This window comes from Oreochromis aureus, linkage group 6 (genome assembly GCF_013358895.1).
Source record: "Oreochromis aureus strain Israel breed Guangdong linkage group 6, ZZ_aureus, whole genome shotgun sequence".
NCBI classification, from domain to species: Eukaryota; Metazoa; Chordata; class Actinopteri; order Cichliformes; family Cichlidae; genus Oreochromis; species Oreochromis aureus.
Window position 1 is genome coordinate 7,371,777 of NC_052947.1, and position 26,133 is coordinate 7,397,909.

Here is a 26,133-nt window from a genome sequence, read left to right on the forward strand (position 1 = left end):
TGCAGCCCTACAATAGACCCCACTGTGGGCCTCTCTCTGTGTGAGCACTACACAGCACTACATTTCTTACCGGTACTGGACAACTCACTGTGGCCCATGTAGATCTGCCTATAGTGGCCCACCATAGTAGTTTCCATTTCTGCTAAATCCTACAGGCTGGTCCTTTAAGACAGTGGCCTGCGTCCTACGTTGTTACCTGTATAAACAACTTTCCACTTCCACTTTTTATACTATTACAGTGGTGGTGCTGTAAATCAAACTGGGGACTCAAAGGTGGAGGATTTTGGCTCCGACCCAGCAGAGGTCAGTGGGAGGATGGTTTATTTGGCTATTTCGTCTGCACTGTTTCCATTAGAGCACACTCACATTTTAGCTTGTGAAAACAGGTTTGCCTTTTCAGCAATTTTTTTTGTCCACTGAGCTCTAAGTTTAGATGTACTCTCAGAATTATTGTGCTACACATAAATATTATAAAATGATATCCTCTTTGAGGTGATTTCTTTCTTTTTTTCTGCAGAGAAAAAAAGGCCCACTTTCTTTCTTTTTTTTTTTTTTTAAGGCAAACGTTGGTGGAAGTTTCCGCGTCTGAAATGATTATTGCAGATGCCGGGTGTGTGGGTTTTGTTGTGTCAGCCTGGATGGACAGCTCCAGCCAACACAGTCAGCCTATCAATTAGCTAATAGTCTTAGTCACAGCTATCTTCCTGTAATGACACAGCCATTTCTCTGCCTGGAGAGAAGGAATTGGAGGGGGTGTGTTTAGTGTTGAGCTACTCTGCATGCAGGCATTTGGCATTTGTTTCCTTAGCGAAATTGATGAATTTGCTTTATCTGCAATCTAAAAGAGCAAAGTGCTAATCTAAATAGAGCTTAATTATGACTCTGTTGCTGACCTGCATTTAGTCATCTCATATGTAAAACAAACAAACAAACAAAAGGCTTAGATGCTGAGTGTGAAATCTGAGATGTCAGAATTTTTTAAAAGTTGTGTTTTGACCACAAGATAATTTGAAATAACTGGGCAGCACAGTGGTGCAGTGGTTAGCATGGTTAGCACCTCACTCAACAAGGTTCTGGGCTCAAATCTATCAGCCAGCTGGGGCCTTGCTGTGTGGAGATTTTATGCTCCTTTTGAGCCTTTGTGTCCTCTCGCCTTCATCCCACAGTTACAACTAATATACACCCTATACATATCAGGTTCATTTGTGACTCAGTGGATAGAGTCACACCAATCACAGCTGGGAAAAACTTCCTTTTAACAGGAAGAAACCTCTGGCAGAATGAATATTCAATATGTAAAACTTTGAGATCAAGTTAGTAAGACACATATAATCTTTTTGGTGACATTGCATGGATTGCCTTGTGGTTCCAGTTTGTCCAGCTTTCTTTAAACTAATCAGAATTGACAATGAAACACACTTTTTTGACTTGTGTGGTTGATTTTGTTCCCCTTGAAAAGCATGCTGTAACATGGATTTTGAAAACCGGTCAGTAGTCGAAATAGTAGAGTTGTAGCTTCCATTACTGTGTCGCCTTACTGATTTTAACGATCGGATGTTACTGAATTCTGTTACAGCTGAATACAGACAAAACTGAAATCATTGGCCCAAAACAAGTTTCTGTGAGTACTGGTCTGTATAAATCCATCTGTAAGACATCTTGGTGTTTGGTTTGATTGTACTCTGAATCTTGACTATCCCATTCAAAAAATTAATCAGGTGTTTATGCAGTTGTGATTGGTCACAATACTTTTGTGGACTGACAGATGACTACTTGAGCTACAGTGGCCCTGGTTATCCTGGAAAAATGAATGTCGATTGCAGATGAAAGGCCTGAGGTTAAACAAACATTATTACACAAGACTGAGGAATCAAAAAGAGACAAACCATCCCGTGCCTTATTTTTAATTAATTAATTTGAGTGTTTCATTAAAGTTTATAGTTTATGGCCTCTTTCATCGCCTGCAAAACTGAACGTTGCTGACGGTGAATGCTGAATGAACGTCGCTGTCAGTTTCACGGCCGTCTTTTGACATATTACCAATGAAGCACTCAGATATGAACCTGTTGTTGCATTGAAAAGGTTAACAGAAAAATGACTTTGTATGGCCTCCTCAAAGAAATCCAACACCTCAGCCGCCAGATCTGCTTTTTACAGTTGAACGACTGCCAGCTACCCTCATTTAGTGAGGGCACCTCCCTACCCTTCATGCCTCAGCTTTTTCTCAATGAAACCTTTATACTAAGGACATTCATAACACACATACATATGGCTGCATTCACTTTATGCTTGATAGATTGATGTGGTAAATGACTTTAAACTTCCAGTGGCCTGCCAAGCTCAAAGCAGCTGCACTTAAGCAAGATTTTCATTATTTTTAAAAAATTATAAAGAAGGTCTGCCTGTGTTCTTATATAAACATCATTACTCAGGTCGCGTTATAGTGACGAGCCAAGAGTCGTGGGCAAAACTGACTCCCAAACAACAAACAAAGCCAGCAGTTTTCCAGCATTCACTGCTTTCGCTGATCACTAAGCTCTTTTTCCACTGTTGCCATAATTCAGGATTCCTGCTGGTCTCTGAAGCAAACCTCCTTTTCTTTCTGTGTTTCATGTTTTTAATGAACTCAATTTAATTATTTCCTGTTTTATTTGGTAATTATACTTTGCACTTTTGCACACTTTATTTACTTCTACTTCTTCTCGTCTTTTTTACCCTTGTTTCAAATGTGCATTTTTGACTTTTACCTGCTTCTGGGCAGAACATGATAGTGCTTACCCAGTAACCAAATGAACACCAGCATGTACAGAAACCAAGAGCTGAGGAGAGCCAGTTAAAGACAATTAAAGAAGCCAAAAAGCAGACAGCAATGAGGCCCAATAAGAAAAAAAATGGATGACAGTTTATGGAGGTATGTTAGAGTGAATAGGAGGAAGAAGCCCAAAGAGAAGGAATGGAAGGGAGGTATGATAGTAAACGGGACGAGAGGGGACATAGAGCTTAATTCAGTAGTTAGGAATGAAGGAGGAAATTTAAAAAGAGAGAAGAATGTTAGAAAGCAGGAAGCAAAAGAGTGTAGACTAAAAAGATAAGAAAATAGAAAGATGAGGAAGGAGGAATGGAGAGAAGGGGAACAGAAACACAAGGAGAAATGTGAAGATTCAAGAAGGGGACATAGGGGAGTGCAACAGAAGGAATAAAGGATAAAGGAAAGATCTGGTTTACCTCTGTGTCCTGCTCTACTTACTGCAAACACACACATTTGTACTTTTCTACTAATGAGGACCACATTTTATCACAAACTATATGTGTAGGAACTACTCTACCCTTCAACATAACCTAAGAATCACCCATTTAAAATCAAAGATTTTGAAGGGTGTAACTGGAAACCTGAGCAATCAGACATTCAGACAAGTTATAAATGTGACTGCAACATTTGTGTTAATGCAAAGCAGAGGGGGGTATCACCTGCATCCCAAACTCACAAGCATTTTTTTACACTTTAAACTACAGCAGTAGTTTAGCTTTGACGGTTTTATTTGTTGTACTAATATGCAGAACTGTTACTGTTGGGATTTTTCCAATTATACTAGCATAATCTGGCTAAACACCAGATGCAACTCTGAAACTCTAATAGTTTTTTTTCTAAGCCAAACTAACAGTCCTGACCCTCTAACAAACCTCTGCATAACTAAGAACCAAATAAAATGTCCTCTTGTTCCTTGAAGCCTTCACTGTGAAGGTCTCAGAGAGACAAAAGTACAAGACACACACACTGTGCGAGAGTTTCAGGAGCTAAAAATAAGCGAGCTAGCTTGTTCTTGGAGAAAACCAGACTGATTCAGTGATGTTGGCTCTTTTGGGGCCACACCATCTGTTACAGGACTCTGTGTTCTTCTTGTCGTTTCACGACTCTGGGGAAACTGTCTTAAAATGTGGGACCAATGGTACTGTATGATGGATAACAACGGAAAAATATTAGAGTCCCTGAAACCTTTGCACAGTGCTTTTGATAAGGTAAAAATGGCATGGCATCACAAAGTGTATCGCTCGCTATTCTCCCTTAAGGCTGGTGCGTATGACCAAATGAGAGGATGTAAGCATCAATGGCATCACCCTTTGCTGGTCTGGATGTACAGTTCTCTTGATTGGCAGTTTCCTAAATAACAGTGCTCACTATGAGGTTTGCAGATTTGTCATAATTTCTGAAAGGAGAGATGAGAGTGTGTGTTTCAATACTTTGAGCACCACAAACCGAGCGCCATCTGCAGACACACACATATCAGCTGCTGATGTCTGCCTTCTCTTGAAGACACTGGAGGCAAACTGTTAGAAAATAATCTAGATGGATGAATAACACTTAAATTTGATTTCAGAGTCAAATGTCCCTTTCGCACAGAAATGTCGCTACACATCATGTCAGCACAGGCCACGCTCGCAGTGATTGGTCAGTCCTGTTATGCGTTTCTGGATACTTCTTCTTCTGCTCCTGTTTTATTTTTTTTAATCAGCTGGAAGAGAATGGAGAGATTCCCCACCACCAGTTTGTGTTTTGAGGGGAAAATATCAAATCAACACAAGCACACACACGCAGGTATAACTGACCTACAACATGCCTGCTGACATCTAAATCACAAGACTGTGAACCTGGAAATGTGGTTTTTGTCCTGTTTGATGCACACTGAAGCTTCATTTTCTCCATTATTTAGTCAAGCTGTTGCATTCCAGCTCTACACGCACTCATGGCAATATACTGAAAAAGTATCGGGCCTTTTTTTCCCGCTGAAGCCATCTCCAGATCCACAGAGCACCTGAAGCAGGACACAGGAGCAGCATTTTATTTTTTTTAATAAAAGCTCTCAGGCTGATTTCTGGTCTCACTATTGCCACGTCATGTGCATCACATCAAGTGTGCCTTACTCAGAGCTGTTCATTTATCAAAAGGCAGTAATTCACATGAATGAAATAGAATCACTGGTCAGTTATGAAACCTTTATTTCAAAACAACAAGCGTATCCGGTTATTATTAACAAAGATGCCCGGCAGTTCCATCTTCAACATCCGTGGTCCAATATATCCACATTTTGTAAACCTTCCTTTTCACTCTTGCTGCTGCCCTTCTGTAACAAATCAGCCCAACACTCAGTGCCACCCACTTCCACCCTGACTCTCAGATTAATAAATATAATGATGTAACGTTAATTAGTAAACAGCTAAAGCAATGAACTTGCCTTTAGTTAATAATGGTTATTATTGTCTGCAATTGAGAATATAACAGCAGGATGCAAAGAGCGTACAATCACACAACATAATAATCATACACACACACACACCTACACACATATAGTGATGGTACAGTGAAAACAGGCTGTTCCTTCCCCCTCCCTCCCTGCCCTCATATCTCCTCTCCTCCTCCTTCTCACCTTCACACTATCTCACTCTGTCCCTGTTTTCCTCTTTTTCACCTTCGTCCACCTCCTTATCGTACCCACTCAATCGCTCGCTTTCTCCTCTCCTCCCCTCGTCTCCGTTTTGTCATTTCACTATCTCTCCTCTCTCAGGTCCTATCTGGTCCTATTTCCTGCTTCCTCCGTGCCTCTCCTTACCTTCCACTCACCTTCTTTTCATCTCATTTTTAGCGCCTTACTTTTGGCTTTGCCCTCCGCATCTTTCCTGCTGTCTTTATGTTGCTTTTGCTTTTTCTTCTATCATATACTTTTCCCCCCTTCTATAATCTTTTCTCATACCCTCTCTCTCTTTTGCCATCCTCTCTTCTGTTTTCTCTGGTTTTAATTCCCCAATCTTGACTTTCTGTCAGTTTCTCTCCTCGTTTTGTTTTCACTCTGACTCTGGAGGCATTCGATGAGTGAAGTAGAAAATTGTTCGCTTGGGCTTCTTCTCATGGATATGCTTTTTTTAGTGTTTTATAATTATACGTATCTTCCTACCCGTCAGGCTTTGGTGATGACACCTATAACAACTGGAAACCATCCGGAAAGTGGAAAGTTTATTCCACCACACGGTGCCATAAATAGACTAAAACAGCAGAGTGCTGCAGTACTGCTCTAAAACCTACTACCCACTGAGACATGGATGATTCAGATTGTGACTAAAGTTTGAAGAACAACTAATTGGGCCCTGGTATGGGGTTTCATCCATCCACCACTGGGTCTCTAGCAGCAGCCCAGTACAAACTGTACTGCAAAAAAAAAAAAAAAATCACATCACAGCCGCAGACTGTGTGAAAAGGATGAATGCAGCCACCATGATGTCTAACACTGGTTTGTGTACTACAGTTTTGAAGCCTTAAGTTTAGTGCCATTGCTGTTGCTAGCTTGGCTTCTTTGAAGATTTTAACAATACGTTGTAAGTTGTCAGCAAACGTAGTGCTAGCTGGCTTGGTTAGCATGCAAAACTCATTATCAAACTGATAATTAAGGGGAATTTAATGTGTAAGTAAAGAGCAAGCTTAAAGCAAAATACACTTATTTGAGCGCATCACCATGCATACAATCTAACAATGAGCAAGATAAAACAGCACACTCTGTCAAGTATAACTTAAAGCCAAATGAAATAGACGAGTTTGTAAAAAATAAGTAGCTATCGATAAAGACATTCTCCCTCTGTGGAATTAATTGTATTTATCTATTTATTTACTTTTAAGGATAAAATATTTCCTACTTGTTGGGAGATTTGGGATCTCTGTTGATATGTTAGTCCTCAACCTTCTCATGAAAAACAAACATGCTCCATATAAAGGCACCAAAATATCACAGTTTCCTGACTTTTGGAGTACTAAAGCATCCCGGTGTCTTAAATCTCCCTTCATAAGGTCTTCTCCATGCTCCCAACACACACCCACACAGGCCTGTACTCACGTTATCACCATTATCACTATTCCTTATCCAAACACATCAAATATACCTGAGCCCAAAGTGACCCCTGACCTCCTGACTGCTCCTCAGACCTGATTCTGAGATCTACTCTTACTCACTGTCACTTTCATCAAGTTCACTGTGAGGGGGTCCTCCCACAACAATTGTGTCCATTTCCTGTAAGTTGGTACAAGTTCATCTTAGTGCATGGTTTGACTACTTATATATGCCTTATATATCACTAAGCACGGTCAAAAATGTTAATAAAGAGGTTCTTCTGAGGATCCCGATCCCGGACATCTCAGTCAGATGATCAGCTGGGTATTAAATCCTCCAAGTGCCTGATAACAAATGTGTTGGAGCAAGGAAGAACCCCAAACAGTCCCCAGAACAAGAGCAGAGAACCACAGCTTTAGCTATTGCCCCCAGGAAAAGTGGCCTAACTGCAGCTTTGTCCTGAGGCAACAAACCAAAAGGATGTTGTTTTAGTAAATAAATGAAATCAAAACCCATCTTTAAACAGACAAATATATTTCTTTACGTAGTAATGCTTGAGCACATATATTTTAATATGGTTACTTCAATTTTAACATGTACAAAAATGATATCACTGCTCGCAGTACCTGGCACCGTGGCCTGTGCAGCTTTGGTTCCTGGAAGGATCTCTCTCCACCACCACTCAGAAGGTCAAACTCTCTTCCACTCTTAAATTTATTGAATAGTGACACGTGTGGTGTCATTAAATGAAATTAAATGACTGAAAACTTTTAAGAGACAGTATAATAATTAAAACTGCAGTTTTCTGCCACAGAGGGTTAGGATTATTGCACAGAGTTTCTCAGTGACTTTATATCAGAGGTGCCGGGAAATAGCCAATTACATGTATGCATGAAATTAGGAGTAGCTGTCTGCAGCTGGGCACTGTGTAGTTAAGTGGATTCTCGCCATCTCTCAGCGTCAGTCTTTCGTTCTGGACTGTATAAACATGTCCCATTAGCCTGTGGTACGATATTAAATTCACACTGAACTCTGAGCTGACCCACTTTGGTTATCTAACTCCATCCATCTACCTTTTCATCTTGCTCTGTCTTCCCCTACCTCATCACCTTCTGTGTTACAAAATACCTATGTCATTGCAGATTATCAACATTCGTTTTATTCATTTTCTTTCTTTCTATGCGCTCATCCCTTCTCTTCTTCACTGCCCCGCTCTCCTTTCTAATGAAACAAACTCAAAAACCCTCCCTGTCGCCCAAATTGCACGGTTGCTTTTGGACATGAGTAAGATGCATGAGGGGAGAGCAGCACTGGATATTATCATTGTCCTGGATGTGTTCTTCTTCTTCTTATCAGTCAGTGTATTGGGAGTCATAATTTACTCACTCACTCGCAGCGAGGCGCAGCGGATCTCACATGACAGCCTCTTTGAAATGATTAATCGCATTTCCTCCACTTATGCATCATCTAAAGTAACAGAATAAACTCAAAGAACACTGACGGGATGTTACGCCTGACGATGGACTGCAATTGCATTTCAAATGGCATGGGTTCAGAGTAAATTCTGTATTTACTCTTTCTCTAAACTATTTCTTGTCTTCACCTGTGTAGCTATGGGTGGCCATTTCTCTAATGAAGCATATTTATTGGAGTGATTTGACATTTATCCAACTTGATATTATAGCCCCTTGGTGGACATTGGACATTGTGGACATATGGACCTGACATCCTTGACTTGCCTTTCCTTTGGCCATCCCTCAGTTTCAACATACTGTCGAGTCTGAGATGCAGCTTTTGCAGTTTCTCAGAGCACTGCACGGTCTGACTTTGGGGGATATGTGCTATGATGTAGTATATGTAAAGAGATTAGCGAACATGTTGAATGCTTCCTATCTTGTGAATACTCTGTCTAGCTGTAGAATGGTGGACTTTGGATTGTTTAGAAATGCCCTTATAGCCCTTCCCTGATTGGTGGAGAGAAACAGTTGCTTCTCTACAATCATTGCAGATGTTTTTGCTCCTTGGCTTTGTGTTGCCTGAATGCACCAAACCAGAAAACTGCCAACATTTCTGCTTTTATACAGGTGTATTTGATTATCAGCACCTGGTACTTATGGAAGCAGTAAGGGTATATTTCTGGAAATGCATTTTTGCTTCTTCTTTTTTTTTTGAATAAACAATGATAATGGTGTATATTACATGTTGTTGTTCATCTGCAGTTGAATTAACCTAATTTTAAGACAAGGACAAAATGAATTTATTTATTTTATTAGCACCTTGAGGCGAATGTTGTTGTGATTTGGTGCTATATAGATAAACTGAACTGAATTATATCCTGATAAAACCTTTGAAATCAAAGAGGGTTTACTTTCATTTTCACATGACTGCGTGAGTAAGGATTGCTTGTTCTTGTGGAATATGTTATTATATTTGAAAAGGCTTTTACATCATAAACCTGCAGTATTCAAAAACCTGCCAACAAAAGATACAAAGACTTAAACAAAAATAAGCTTTAAATTTTACATTTAAAAAGACAGAGAGACAGAGATTAGAGAGACAGAGATTAATGATACTGGTATTGATTTTCTATGCTAGACATTATTTTTAACTGACAACAACCAAAGTAATAAGAATAAATACATGCCAGCAAGAAAATGAAGTAAATTTTGGGTTTTGTATATTATTATTTTTTTACTCTTCAGACGTGTTTGCAGTACCTGAATCTTGTTATCATCATTTTTTTGGTATATTGCCTCCTGTCCTGCATTTGGAAGCAATGCAAAGTGTGATTAACATCTTAGCCGGGTATGTTGAGCCTAACATCACAAAGGTGGCTAGATCACCATGATTACCACAAAGCCTGGTTCATGTTCACTTCAGTAATTCTTTCTTTATTCTGAACTATTCTCTCTTAACTGAGAGAATATTTGCAAACATACTGAGCTGCGCATTGATGATAGCACTGAATGAACTGATGATGTAAAATCTCATTAGTGTAAACTGTATGCCTTACAACGACATGGGAATTGATGTGCATTCAGGTAATGATGCAGAAAATGTAGAATTCTGCTCGTGTTTAGTCCTGATGGTATACAAAGTCTGTTTTACACTGCATTTAATTATAAAATGTAAAAAAACGCCGTTCATAGTCAGGTCCTTCTGATCTCAGGCATCTCTTTTCTGCTGCTTTCACTCCCTCCCTCCCTTTATTTCTTTGTACTTGTCTCATAGTGCTGATTCCTAGACCGGAATGCTTACTCCACACGCCAGAGTCGGGCCCATTAGCTGAGACTAGCACACTCCTCTTCCTCCTCACTTCCATTAACCAGCCAATCAGTTAATACAGGTTGAGTCGCCATGAGAACGAGCCAAAAAAAAGAGCAATCATCTAATTAGCTTGGACGCTACATCAGCTCTCTATATCTTTCTCTGCCTATCTTTCTGCAGAAGCCTCTACCAACGCCACACACACATACACACACATACATGCACACACGCGCGCAATCACCATTCTTTCTTTCATGCACACACACTTTCACATTCACAGTAATCCAGGGCACTGAGAGCTGCCCTGTCCTCACACGGGCTCTTAAATTATGTAGCACCATGTGACCAAATGTTACAAAATGCTTCTCTTTATCACCTGACACGTTGTGTGAAGCTTTTTCATTTTTGTTCTGTTTGGTTTTCCGCATGTGTGTGTGTGTGTGTGTGTGTCCATCCATGGTTAAGTCAGCAGAACAAAATCAGTGCGGAAGAATCCCTTTTGTTGCTTCCTGACATGCAGACATGCAAGTTTGCAACAAAACAACTGTACTGCTCTGAGTTATCATCCTGTTTTATCTCTGTTTTTGGTCTCCACCACATCCTATAAGAAATATGTGGTTCCGGATGTACTAAACTTTCTCAAAGTTCTGATGCTGGTCTCAGTCTTTGTTGATAATTTAAGTGCTGCACGGCTACTATACAGTAGGAAGCAAAATAAACAGCCTTTTTGTGCTGTAATTATTTCTTTTTAAAAGTTTGCTTATTATCTAAAACAGGATATTTGAAAAACAAGGTAATAACCCAACCCTGTTGTTTCCCATCTACATGATACCCCTAATCGAGTAGATCTTTAATTCCAGAAGTACATGCCATATTTGACAGCATTTCAGAAGCTTTTCACAGCACACCAGTTTTAACTGTGTTTCAGGTTTCCTGCCAGAGTAAAAAGCCAAAGTTTACTTCAGGACTATTCTATTTCAGGATCTCCTCCAGTGGGTGAACACATGCAGATTATCAGTTAAAGGTCAAAGAAGGATTATTAGAAATGATACCAATAACTGCTTTCATATGTGGATGGGTGTCTGTGTGTGACAGAGTAGGTTTCTTAGCCCTTTATCGTATGCTGGGATGGCTGGGATGGAGTTCACAAATACACACAATAAATGATCAAACTAAACCTACATTCTTGCTGGTTAGAGACCCCATTGTCACTTCTGGTTTCTCTTTTCTCTGTAAATGTTGCTTCATTTTTCAAAGCTTTCAGTATCCAGGGCAGAGGTTTGCTGATTGTGCAGGTTGTTTTTATCACCAGCCTGCCTGATGGTCCCATAACAGCGCACTCACACCTGGAGGTTTCGAGTCACAATCATAAATGAGGTGCTAGGATAAGAGCTGCTTTGAGTTTTTTGTCATTAAATCTATGTTTGGAAACCAAAGTTATGATACTATGGAAAAAAAATTAATAATCTAATAATTTACTATACTTTAAAAAACAATCATTTAAATGGACCACCAGTAGATGATGGCTATATATGAGGCATGTTACTGCATATGACAGCTCAAAGCAGCTGAATTCATTTACAGGCTTTGCTTTAATTTTTAAAAGTAAACGTTCTCACATTTTTGTGGGTGATAAAATTTTTCCTGTTCAGTTTGGAACCTTTTTTTTTCATTGCCTGGCAAGTTTGGACTGCAGGCTGGCCAGTTTAGCAACTAGACTCTTTTAACACTGAGCAATGCTGGGGGAAAAAAGCATGTGAGTAGGAGTGCTTCCTGCATTCAAAATAGTTTTATTTGAGGTGCTCTTTGGAAGTGATATCAAATTCCTATTCCAAAAAAAGTTAGAAATCTCCTACAGCGCTCACAAATCCGTGTTTTATTCACAATAGAACACAGAAAACATATCAGATGCTTAAACAGACATATTTTATTTAAAAATAATAATAATAATCATAAAACTATTAGCTGGGAATGAAAAAGAGTCTCTCGGAGAGGCAGAGTTTCTCAGAAGTAAAGCTAAGCAGAGGTTCACCAAGAAGAAAGAAGAGAGGTGACGATCAGTGAACAGCAGTATGGGTTCATGCTGTGAAAGAGAACTGTATGTGATTTTTGCTTTGGGAGTGTTGATGGAGTAGTACAGAGGAGAAGATGAAAAAAAACAGTGTTTTTGTGGATCTAGAGAAAGTAGATGACAGGGTGCCGAGAGAAGTGGGTACTGTATGAGGAAGTCAGGAGAGGCAGAGAAGTATGTGAGAGTGGTGCAGGACATGTATGAGGTCAGCGAGAGATTGGTGAGGTGTGGATAGGCTGACAGATGAGGTCAGGCAGCATTCTCTGTGGACTATGATTTTTGCAGAAGGTATCGTGATCTGCAGAGGGTGGAGCAGAGTCTGTAGAGGTGGAGGTATGCTCTGAAAAGAAGAGGAATGACAAACAGTACGTGTGTGACTGAGAGCGAGACAGACGAAAAGGTGATCATGCAAAAAGAAGAGATAGTGAAGATATTAATTTAACTGACCATCCAAAGTAACAAACAGTGCATAGGAGAGGGGAAGAGCAGAGTTACGGGATAGCAGTGAGACCTGCTATGATATATAATTTGAAATTATATATTATAATTATAATTTGACAGTGGCACTGACAAAAAGACAGGAAACAGAGCTGGCACTGTTAAAGATACTATAGACATCATGGACGAGAAGTCAGTGAGGCAGAATTGAGATGTTTGGACATGTGTAGAGGACGGACAGTGGATATATCAGACAAAGTACGTTGAAGAAGGAGCTGCCAGGCAGGAGGTAAAAAAGAGGAAGACCTCAGAGCAGGTTGATGGATGCAGTGAAGAAAGATATGCGGAGGGTTGGATCCACTGTGATGACCTGCAACTCAAGCAGCCAAAGGAGAAGAAATATGTCATATTATAAAAGCTGACACGATTCTGTTTTTAATATGATTTCTATGTTTGATTGTGAATAAAATATGGGTTCATGAGATTGGCACATCATTGCATTCTGTTTTTATTTATATTTTACCACGTGACTACACCTGCAGCTACAGCAGTCAATGAATAGAATGAACTACTGCTGGCTCCGGAGGCCTGACACTCAACTTTTACTTTTGTCAATGATGGAGGACATCTTTTCAGTCCAGCCTCTCTGGATTGCCATCATTGAGAATGAAAATTCCAGTCTGCATTCAAGAGAACCACTTCATCTTCAGATTCAGCTGAATACAATGAATCATTTATAAAGCAGAATTGTTTTTTTTTCTCAAGTAGGCCTACCTCACTCAGACAAGTTGTCACGATGTCTGCTCCAAAGTAAATCTAATTTTAGTGTAAAAGTCTCGCTGCCCGCGGTCTCAGTTAATTATACTCTGTTTTCATTTTTTCTGATCCGAACTTGAACGGGCCCTGATCCCTCGCTGTTGTTTTCTCTCTACTTCTTCTCACACAGCTCTGTTGCCTTGGCCTGCTGAGTGAGATGAAAGAACGGGGGGGGTAGAGTGAGAGATGGGGGGTCGTCATTTCAAGGGGAGGTGCCAGGGCTTCCTGCGGGGTAGCCTGTGTGAACGCTACCTGAATGACAATGCTGCGCATCAGGGCCTCAGCACGACTCCCTCAGCAGCGCGTACACACTCACTCACCCACACATACACACACACTTGGAGGAGTACAGTCTGGAAAGGCTGTATGCCCATGCAGCAGCAGCAGCAATAACCGAGGCATGCCAGGGTGCAGAAAGATTTTTTTTAAAAAGTGTCCAGCCGTAACCTTCCGCTCCGTCTGTCCTCATCATGAATAAGTGATAGGCCAGCGTGTCATGTGTCATCTGACCCACGGCGTTGTTTCCGTGATTTCGCAAAATCACAGCCAGGCTTGTCCACCAGCCCCAACCCCACCCGAGCATTTCTCCACCGCCACCCACCTCTTCCCGACACACTCTCTCTCGCTGTTAGTAGCCTCCAGTCTGCGGGAAGCAGATGACGAGCAAATCCAGTCATGCAGACATTGTGACGTTGAAAAGGCATCTTGGAAATACTAGCATAACTCGGAGCCTACAGCTGGTGGCGTGTACATACATTATATGACCTCGGGTAAGACTGCAATCAAGCTAGAAGTAATATAAATAACTTAAAACTCATTTGGGGTCGTTTTTATCATAGTCCCTAAAGATTATTATGTGTAGCATTTTATTTATTCACGAGATTTATTTTTGTATGATCCATACTTTCCTGTAAACGGCTGAACAAATCCACCGACTCGCTGCTCCTCTTTTTACTTTATGTTTCGCAGTGTTTCCATTTGATTAGAACATGCCTGCATTAAACTGTAGCACCAATCATTTCTGCCTTTCTCGATAACATAATTGGCTATTTCTAGTTTTTCTTACCTAATATCACCAGTCTGTGAAAATCTCCAACTCACGCCAGAGTGCTGACACTCAGTTCCTTGCGTGCAATTTTCATATGATGACCAGTCCTGCATTTGCACACACGGGAGAAAATTAAACTCCACTGTTTTCCTGAAGTTTGGTGAGACTTTTTTGGCTTTGTCTTTCACCGTTTGCCTTCAGAATCTTCCCCAAAATACACCATATGGCCCACTTTCAGTTCTGCGCGGACTGTTTTTTTGTTTGTTTGTTTTTTGTTGTTGTTTTGTTTGTTTTTAGAAGAGATTCAGACCTCCTAATGATGGGTGGTTACCTGCCAAAGAAGCTGGTAGAGGAGACAAACAGCAAGCAGAACTTGCAAATAGTTCTCAGTATTTAACAGATGGCAGCAGGTACAGTAACTAACCCACCCTGAGCAGTAATCTCCTTCCAAAGGAGTTGGGTTGGAGTCTGGTGCTTTGTACTATTGTTTCAGCACTTTGGACAGCGCCAATAGGCCTTTGGAAGCGTGTCAGTGCCTATTTCAGGACCAAGGATAGCATCAAAGTGCTTAAGTGACCAAACATCTTATCTTCTTTACAGACCTATAAATAAAAAATACCTTTAAAAATTACTTTGAATGGAATTTCTTTTTTTTTCCTGCTCTGGAGGGGTGACAGCTTGGTTGGTTTAGCCCAAGCAAACAGATTGCTGAATCGCTTCAAAGACAACTCAGATGCCAGAGCCAGACTGACAGACGGCCTGGAGGAAGGGAGGATTGAAGGGAGATAAAAACTCTTTCAAATTGTCCTTAAAATAACCGTACGTTCACAAAAAGCAAACACTAAATTCCCAGCTCTCCCCCTGGCAATTAACATGAGAGGTTTTATGCCCGCAAAAAGCATAATCACGGTAGAGGGTAGATTTTTTTGGTTGTTGTTGTTGTTGTCCGCGGAAGTCCATTTGAGTTTAAATGTATTGTTAGACTTGGCTTAGTACAGGATTACATAACTGTTTGTACAGTTGGATGGGGGGGGGGTAAAAAGTAGTTGCATAAGAATCTTTTTGATAATAAAATAAATAATAATCATCCTTGTACATACTGAAAGACTCCTACTTTTATTTGCTGGAAGGCTAGACTGAAATTGTCTGGAGATAAATTCCTTGTATATGCCTCAAGCTCCTCTGTGCCCATGGCAAAACCTTGTGCTCAGCCGGGTGGGTTTGAGTAAACAGTGAACGAGGCGAATTGGACTGCGCCGTTGGTGCTTTTGACACTTGGCTACTGACAATAGAAGCCTTCCGCATGTGTGTAAAGTCCAGTGATCCTAACATCGGTGGTTTCATGATTATCGTGTGTATAAGCCCGTGGGAAATCAGTCTTCCAGAAACCTGGCTTATTTTGGCCTTCCTGATTTTATCTTCACACACGTAAAGTTTTTCACCCACTGTGCTGAAAGTTAAGGCGAGAGATGCCGTACCTAAAAGTGTCGCCCGTACATCTCCGTCGTGCGCTATGGGGAGTGGGCTGGAGAGGGGGAGGCTCCGGGGAGGCGCCGTGCGTCGTGCGCTGCAAGGCTTGGCCACCGATATGCGCGCGGCGCTCGGTTCCCGTTTGACTGATCAGATGCTCAGCACGCGGCTAAACACCGACGGCTGACTGAACTCAGGAGAGCCACTGAAGCGCTCGGCTGGTCGTGTTTCTTCGTTTCCACGACTGCTCTCCACGGAAATACAGCCTCCGGACCCGCTGCGCGTTGGCTCACGTCCCCCTTGGGGGTCGAGGGAGGAAAGAAGTAAAAATAAAAATAAAAATAGAACGATAGGGAGAGACCCCTAGAGAGAGAGAGAGAGAGAGAGAGAGAGAGAGAGAGAGAACAGACGCTGGGCTCTGGCTCTGCGGGGCTGGCCGCTTCTCTGTGGTTCGAGGAGCCTCGAGGGCGATGCTGCTGGGCGGGGATCTTACACAGTTTCTGCCCGGTGGCGGAGGAGAAGATGCGAGCTGCAGCTACAGAACACCCGCAACGCCACCGTCGTGTTTTCAGACCAAGAATTGATGATGGTGATGATGCTGCCTCCCCCAGCGCTCTTTTTCTGCTCCTCCGGATCCCTTTCGCCCGGGATTCTTGTTCTACCGACACTGGATTATAGATGATTGCTGTGGACACTATTTTTTTCTTTTAATTTCATCAACTCTTTTTATTTTCGGAAGCGAAGCGCAGGGAAAAGACATAAATTGGCAGTCTGAGGACCGGTGTATTTTAAAAACGTTTTTTTATATATATATATTTATTTTTATTTTTATTTTTTATTTTTTTGCGTCTCCAAGTGCGTGCAATCACGCCCAAAATCGGCGACCGACGCCTTGGCGGTGAGGAGGAGGGGGGGAGAAGAAGAAGACGGAGGAGGAGGGGGAGGAGGGATGCCGCACCGTCCATCACCAAATATCAACAAATGTCACCAGGCTCGGATTTTGGGGAAGCCCCCCTCGGCTGGCGTTTGCGTGTAACTCGAGCAGCAGTGTGGTGGCAGTAAGAGGCTGCAGTGGGACTTTCAGCCGCGACATATCAAACGTTGCAGATCTATGGCACAAAATTAAATGAATTATTAAAAATTTCATTCGTATCTATTTCTATTTTTATCACCGCCGGGGAAAAAAGAGGTGGAGGAGGACTTGGGTAGGTGGGGGGAAGACAACTGCAGATCCTGTCAAGATGCACTAGGCTGGTGAGAGAGGGGGGGAAAGACGCAGTCTCAAACTAGGATAGCCTACTTAGTAGAGATGATCGCAATATTTACTCAAACGCACAGCTATGCATCTTTATGGCGTTATTCTAGGATGATCGGTGTTTTGTTTGCCCGATGAAATGCAAGAAGCGATTCGCTCTTGGAGAGGGTTTTCCTAACCATAATAAATAAATAAAAATAAACACACACAAACAAACAAACAAAAAACAACATCAACAAAAAACGGAATGTCTTACTTATCTAAAGAGGGAAAAACGCCGATTGTTTGACAAGATTTTCCCTTTTTTTCTGACAAATTTCTGGCCACCACTTAAAACCAATCAGTTTTTTTTTCTTTTTCTACAAGAGAACTGATTTTCCAGAAATTCCAGAAATACATCCCTCCGTTTCCCATTCATATTCCAAACACACGATCACAGACACCGTGCGCTCTCCCTCTCCTCTTCACCCTCCCCTCTCCTCCTCCTCCTCCCCCTCCTCCCTCCCTCTCCAATCACAAATGGAGGTATCTTCTCGGCGCTGAAGATCTGGGAAGGAGACAGAGATAGAAGGAGAAGAGAGACTCGAGATAAGCCAGAGAAAGCCCAACTCCATTCTGCATGTGTGTTTGGAGCCGAGGCTGATGGGGTGGTGGCATGTGGAGGTGTCACTCTGAGGTTCCCCCCCAGCACCTTCCTAACCTCTGGCGTTTGGTGTCTGCAGAATGGCGCGTTTTGGAGACGAGCTACCCAACAGGTATGGAGGAGGAGGAGGAGGAGGAGGTGGTGGTGGCGGTGGTGGCGGGGGTGCCGGCGGACAAGGGGGCCCCGGCCGTGGCGGCAGCAGGCAAGGGGGGCCCCCCGGAGCGCAGCGGATGTACAAGCAGTCGATGGCCCAGAGAGCCCGGACCATGGCCCTGTACAACCCCATACCCGTCCGGCAGAGCTGCCTAACGGTCAACCGCTCCCTCTTCCTCTTCAGCGAAGACAACGTGGTGAGGAAGTACGCCAAAAAGATCACCGAATGGCCATATCCTTTCATAGCAATGCCAAGCAGACTGCCAAGGTATCGCCGCTGTTATGTTGTGTGGTGTGGTGTGTTGGAGTGACTGGCTAGGTGTGGCCTAGTGTGGTGTGGAGTGGATTGGTGCTGAACTAGCCAATGGAGGATGGACGCCAGAGCCGGTGTGGTGATTTGCAGTACGATATACAGTGTGTGTGTGAGTGTGAGTGTAATATGTGATGGTTTCCGTTTTCTCTTTGCAGTACTGTGAAGTGTTACATGCTGTGTTGGTCTCCAGTGTGTGCGGTGTGTGTTTTGCGGTACTTCACAGAACACATGATTCCATCTCGTTCTCTCTTTTCGCAATCGCTGCTGTTTCCTAACCCTGCTGGCCGCAGGCTTATCTGAGTCCACTGATGGAATGAAAGATGATGTTGATGATGATGGCGGTTGTCATGACACCGGCAGTCGCAATCATGTTGATGCTGCTGCTGATTAAGATGCATCTTGAATAGAGCATTTAGCTCAAACCTGTTACTGAACTGAACTGTGTGTGTGTGTGTGTGTGTGTGTGTGTGTGTGTGTGTGTGTGTGTGTGTGTGTGTGTGTGTGTGTGTGTGTGTGTGTGTGTGTGTGTGTGTGTGTGTGTGCGTGCGTGTTTTCGGTCGTTGTAGTCAGAGCTGAGTGCTGATGTCAGCATTTTGAAGGCTTAAGCACCATGCAACCAGAAGGGAGAGGAAATGACTCTCTCCTACTCTCCCTCTCTAATTACTATTGACCATATATGGGTGGCCTATGGCTCATCCAACAGGACAGCATAGGAAAAAGCTGTAATTGTCAGGACAGGTCGGTCTGCTACTGTTGGAACACTCTCATGCAGCCCACTATTATATCTTGTGTATAAAAAAAAAAGAGAAAGGAGATGAAGCATACAGTACAAGTTTGAGACTTTTTAGGTAACTGACAGGAAATGAGTGGACTGAGTCTTTTTGAAGTGGGCCAGCTATGCTTTTTCTTATTTCTTACATATATTTTTCCTATAGGGGTAAAGATATCAGCACTAGCAGCATGTCCAGAGTATAGCCTAGCTCATGTTAGTTGGATAAGCGGTTCAGAAAGTGGATGGATGGATGGATGGATGCTGTAATAACGGTGGATAGCTTCAGGCAATGTGATCGGCACATGTGCAAATATTCTCTATGAGCCAAAACTTCAAGTTTCGGACGGTCTTTGCACTCTTGGCCCTTTTTGATGTCAGAGAGAGCAGAGCATCTCTAATCTAACACCTCTGGCTGTTACTAAGCCCCGCCCACCTGCTGTTCACATCTTAGTGTTGCAGGGGCCAACCGACCAGAGCAAAAATAAATAAATGAATCAGCTGTGAGGGGAGTGGGAAACTGAGCTAAAAGCGCTTGTTTCAGACAGAGCTGAACTGAGGGGCTGCAGGAAGGCCTAGTATAACATAAATAAGGACTATTTTTAAACTGTGACTCATGCAGAGCTACTCAAGTCAAAGAATAACAATTAGCAAAATGGAGCTCCTTTAAATCGAAACTGATATAGCAGCAGTGACGTCACGATACAGCATTTTCAGGAGCTGCAATAGTTTTTAAAGACAGAAAATAGAAACACGCATCCAGGCTGACTCACTATACTATTTTCTTTCTAACCTGGAGAGGCTTAATTTTCTTATTCATTAGTTCACCACTTGTTTTCTTAGTAAAACAATAAATTATTTAAAAACAATGTTAGCTAATATTGGGGGGGGGGCTCTTTGCATGTTTGTATTGTTCATAGCACTAGTTTTAAGTATGTTGTTACTTAGACCAGCTGCCTAAATTCCATATTCAAATCATAAAATCATAAAAGAAATTTAACAATACATATAAAAACATCTTGGAGATCAGCTGATTAATTAAACTGCCAAGGCTTTTGCCTTTATTTGATAAAGCACTGCGGGAGTGAATAGGACATTCAACAAAGATCCCAAATCGTATTAGAATCAGTGATTTAGTAATTATATGGGATGTAGACCACTAATCCATACAGATGCATAAGTTATAGCTCAAACCTGTCCAGTAGTCCTGCACTGAAACAGCTTAGACACAGAGTTCATTTGAGCGAATCTTTTTTTCAACTCCTCTGTTGTTTCTCACTTTGCTGTTAGTCACTTTTAGTTGGAAGCAAGATCTGCAAATCTGCCATTCACCAGTTTTTGAAGAGGTATAGTTGGAGTTTCGGCAGTTGCTTCACTCCAAGTGTAAAATGCAGTTTAGACAGAAGGCACGGGAATGTTTTAGAAGCTTTTATGTAACATTTTTATAACATTTGTTATGCTTTTATGCAGAATTAATTTTTTTTCACTATGTTAACATTATAGAGGCCAAATAAAATGGTTGGTTGGTTAATTCAGTGGTTCTGAAACCTCTCCTGCAGAGTTCTCATTCAGAAATGAGGTTATTTTCAATCCTCTGATCCCAACTTCCATAGACTCACTTGCAGGCACATCCTTTTCTTACTAACTCCTCTAGATTTTTTGATATTGCCCCGCCCACCCGGGGCGGGGCAATATCAAACAGTACAAAAAACTCGTTGTGAAAGATGTTTGTTTTGTTTTTTTTTAACTTATTTGCTTTCTCATAGTCAGTTGTTAAAATTTTGAGTAGAATTCAACCTATATAGGAATTTTAAGACTTACACCAATATTTGGTGGTTTTAAAAGCCAATATTCTGAAATATTGTCTGCTATTTTTTTTTCTTTCAGACACACGAATCATAACCAGATTCCTCTAACATTTGTTATACGTACATATTTATGTTCCCATTTACACTCTCTTGCTGTTTATGATGTTCCAAAATCACGTTGCCAACAGGGATGTTGCAGATAAACTATACGCAACATCAAGACTCGGCACATAGCTAAAAGTAACATCAGCCTATCGATACGTCAGTCAGGCTCTGATTTTAAGGAACACGCTGAATTTTGGTCTGTTCTGTTTGTGGTTTCTTTTTTGTTGTAATTATTTTTTGTGGTCACTACCGTTACCTGGTATTTCTTTTCCAAACTCGTCCATGCCTTAGTAGCGATGCAGAACCACGATTCATTTGTATTCAGCCCACAAGCTTGGGAACCACTTCGCAAATCAATCCATGGGGGAAAAAAACATTAGTTTCAGCCCCTGTAATGAATAAGCCTTACCATAACAGCATAAAGTTCCCTCCTAGTTTGTATTAAATGCTTTGATGGAAAGACAGTTTGCGTGGAGAAATTACATCAAGTGTCATATTTAGTCAAAGAGGCTGGCTGATGGTGAGAAAGGGTGACTTACCCCAAATACATCACCTACCTTGCTCCTAACACCACAGGTCTTTTATGGTGAGCTTAGAGTATGACATCCCTTATGGGAATTCTTCCATCTAGTTTTTAGTGTTGTTTTTAATAGTTTTTGCAGTACTTTTTACAGCATGATTGTAACTATTAGAGGGGAATGAGTGTTTTAGCTCATTTAAAAGAAAGAAAGAATTTTCATACTAACTGAGAGAATACAGAGTAACTACTCTCACAGGGCTTTACTCCCTGAGCTAGTCTATTTTTAGTAGGTAAATGATGTGAGAGCCAGGTCACATGAGAATGTGCCTGTATGAGAGAAACAATTCATTTGTGGTAGTGATGGCGGTGGTGTGTGTGGTGTCTGTGTGTGTCTGTCTGCGCGCAAGTTTTATTATCGTGCTTTTATGCTTTCAAAAAAGTCTGATCACTAATATTCTGCAACAGAAATGGTGAAAGAGCTGTCTTTTTTATTAGAGTCTAAAATTAGCCAAGTTAGAATCTGTTAAAAAAAGAATCTGATGAGATGATGATCAGTAACGCTCCCTTCACCAGTTAGTTTTAATGTTGTGTACATTTCCTATAATCTGGTCTCACACTAAGCAATTAGTGAAAATAAAAAGACATATAAGATACCCAGTGGAGAGCGGTGCGTGTTCAGAGGGTGAGGGGGGAGATAGGTTTAGATTTATTAGACGAGAGAGGAAATGCTGTGTTTTGGCAGAGTGCCTTCATAAAGGTTCTTCATATTTCTGCCAAAATGTTTTGGCTGTTCTGCTGGAATGAAAACATTTTATTTTTTTTAGGAAATCCATCATCCTACAAAAATAGCTGAGTTTGCTCTCACTTTACAGCCTTTGTTTCACCTAATGTGTGCTGTTTTCAAGTGGAAAATGTTTTTACCATTAAATAAGGCATTTTTAATGGTGTTACTGTGAAATGAACATGGGAATCATGTCTAGGATAATGGGCAATAAAGTTTCATTCTGTCTTAAAAATTGTTAAAATGTACATTTAGAAACAGAGGGAACAAATGATAAGCAAAGGATTCAAAATACAGCTTTTAATAATAACAGTTAATGTCCAGGCACCATGAATGGGGGCAATACCACAGGACTCAGGACTCAGTGTGGTGACATGGAACCAACCTCGTAGGAAGAATCAGACTGTATTGGTTTCCCCACAAGAATCAGCACAATAGATAAGTTAGTTTTTAAAATACAACCATAATTAAAAAAAACATATGACTTTCTTTAGCATGAACAATTGTGAGGTTATTTCACTGATTGTAGAATTTATTTTAAGTTGTAAAAGCTAAAGTCACTTGAATCATTGGTAGATTGTTTGTTAGATATAGGGATTTAATACATTTCCAACTTCATAGGAAGTGTCTGTATGCTCTTAGCGTTTATTCCAGTTTTGGTATATAAATGTATACTTTACTTTGTAAAGTAACTCTGTCTTTCACAGTTCCTCTCCAGTCAACTGAAGCTTTGTTTTCCATCTAAGTGTAACATTTTTATTCCTCAAAGATGTTATATGGATGCTATGATGGAGGTGTAGTGTTACAGACAAAAGGACTATAATTCAAGGATTCAAGGTTTTCAGTAATGAATCCCACATGGGTGGTTTAGTTTTATAAAGAATGTTAAATATCAGAGTTAGGGTTATGTAATCTCAATGTAATTTTTGATTTTTTTAGTAACTCAGCAAAGATGTAGTTGCGACTCAAAGCTTTGCAGATGACTGCATCTTGTCACCAGGGGGCAGCATCAAAAATATGTGGAACAGCTGGCAAGAAGGGCTGACGTTTTTTGGTCCTTTGGCTAAGCCTCTGTTGTGAACAAGACAGAAGTCATAACATACAAAGAACTTCTTGTAGTGGAGTGAAACCAAGTGTTAAAAACAATACAGACTCTTCACCACAGACATTTGTCCGCGGTTCCCACATCTGCCAAGAATGCTTTTCTGTACCTGAAAGAGTGAGAAACAATAGTCTTTCCATATTTAAGTCTCTAAAAATAGAAATACAACATTAAGTGAAAATTTGTTTTGACCCATGTGAAGCTATCAGCAAATGAGATCACATTTATCAATTCCAACGGCCAATTTTTAATGATTTATTTCATAGGGAGTGTGAAAAAGACTTCAGTCCTTTTCACACAGAAACACTTCAGCCCATCGTTAAGTTTCACTAATGAGCTACTTACCTACATTTCTAATTTACCACCTTACAGTGTCCTGTCCCATTCAAGGGTGATGACAGCAGTACATTTTATATGCACTTATTCACATTTTCACTAGAGGTAACTTAACTGTGCGTAGGTAACAGTGCACAAATTACTCATGGCGTCAATTTCAGTGCACTTTCACCTGCTCAAGTGTGCCAAATAAACATACTCATTAGAGTTTTCTGTCCAAATATGCACCATGTGGAAGCATCTTTGTCTGTTTTTACTGTATATCAGTTGATTTTTTTTTCCATTGGAAAACATTTTCGAATGCAAAGAACATCCACTTCCTGATTTAAAAGTGCAGTGAGCATATCCCAGCATGCCGCCATCTGTACAGAGCCAGGCTGTGTTGGCTGGCAGGCACTGTGGCTTCTTCCACCAGAGACCCAGAGGACTTCATTATACCTCCCTCCCTTTCCTTCGCCTGCATTTCCCCATTCCCTCTCGCCCTCCCTCCCTCTCTCTCTCTCCACACTCCTTTCATCTCCTCTTCTCCACTGCACTTCTCTGCCTGAAATCCAGTTTTAAATCTTCTGTCCTCCATCTTCTCTCTTTTTTGCCTTTTCTTTCCCATTTTATCTTTACACAGCTGTCACTCTGAGTCTAATTTAGTTTAATGTAGGGTCAATATCACCAGAGTGTACAAAAATACATAGAAGTGTCAGAAGTTTTTGACCCAAATGTAGAACAGACTTAACAGAATTTGTGTTTAACAGGAAAAATTAAATGCAAATGAATGCATCTTCAGGAGCTGGGCATCACATCAAGAAAAAACAATCAGTGTTGTGAATTCTCTTGTGCGCTGTCGTTAAACCGCCGCAGACAAAGAGGGCGCTACAAGATGATGTAATCTAATAGTGCCAGAAAACAAACCAAAACTCTGCGGGAAACATGATGCAAATATGGCATTTCTGTCCTTTCATTTAATCATTTGGGGGAGTCACTGGAGACAGCATCCCCATAGATCCATCTCGTCAGATCCAATGTTTTTATATGTGCAGGGTGGTTTTTCTGTTTCCATCTGTGTCATTTCATTATTTTTAATCAGTACCTTTACTAAGGTGACTGGTTTGTTTGGCATCATGACACAAAACAGGAGTTTCTCTGTTGACAAGTGATCTGTCCAATAAATGCCATAGGAGAGCTAATAATTAGCTAACCAACATCATGGGCAGGATTAACAGTATTGTTAAGAACTCCTTAAACTGTTTAGAAAAGATGGATGTGGTTTCTGGGTCTAAAAAAGTGAAGCCAGTGTAGAAGTTACAGCGTGTAAAATTTCATTTCTCGATGTCAGTAAATTAAACTCAACTGAATTGTTTTCTTACCCATCCCAATTCAAGTTCATGGTCCTAACGAAGGTAGTTGCTGTAGGACAAAAATGTTTTAGTCACACTAGAGAGAGAGAAAATATTAAATGTAGACTGTATTCTATAATGTCCACAGACATCTAATGTGTTTCTTAAAGAAAATAAATATATACACAACATATTTTTACCAGATTTTTATAATGTCAACACTTAAATCAAGAAATCAAAGACAGGTATTTTGTGGTATTCTATGTTTTACTGCTGAGTAAACCTAAAAACTCTGGGCAGTTATCTGCTAGTTAGGTGCTATCTGTGCTGTCAGTCCACTGCTTACTTCAGGTGTCAATGCCCAGTGAGAAGAATCGACATCTATTTACTCTGGAGGAGGCTATAAAACTAGGAATCCAAAGGAATCCAAAAAGAGTCAATGAGTCAGTGAATCTCACTTCTATGCGATGACAGCAACACTGTGGTGAGTTTTTGAGGACATGCTCAACTTTTCTGTGGGTAAGTGCTGCTGTTTTTGCCACTGTTAGCCTCTGTTAGCTTATGTTAGCCGCTAATAGCCTGTGTTAGCCGCCCTTAACCTGTGATAGCTGATGTTAGCCTCTATTATCTGCTGTTAGCCAGTGCTAGTGAAACTTTCTTTGAAGTGGCTGTAACATTGTGTGACTCGGACATTTAGAGAATGAATTCTCACATAATATTTGAATATAATCAAGCTTTTCATTAGAGGGAAAGTGTGATTTGTAGAACACTGAAGCCTAATGTTAGCTGCCATAATGTTATCTTATAACCAGCTGTTGTTATTTAGCCAGCTCATTGTCAGCTGTTTAACTTGCTGACAGTCAGGAATAAATACATGTTTGTGCACATTTGCATGTGTTAGAGCAATGACATCAATTGAGGAGATGAGGCTTGACGTGAGAATACGGAGGATAACATTTTATTAAGATACCAGTCATTTTGTCACTGCTTCGGTGAAGGGGACCCCTTCTTGGATGATAAAATTTGCCTCTGCAC

At 41.0% G+C, this 26,133-nt stretch overlaps 1 protein-coding gene across 1 annotated transcript; it reads left to right on the plus strand.

The window, feature by feature from the left end:
- Nucleotides 1-17,960: 17,960 nt before the first annotated feature.
- On the plus strand, nt 17,961-18,344 carry LOC116333233 (voltage-dependent P/Q-type calcium channel subunit alpha-1A-like). The gene has a single exon (XM_039613167.1). The coding sequence runs from the start codon at nt 17,961-17,963 to the stop codon at nt 18,342-18,344; it is 384 nt and encodes a 127-aa protein (XP_039469101.1).
- Nucleotides 18,345-26,133: the final 7,789 nt, after the last annotated feature.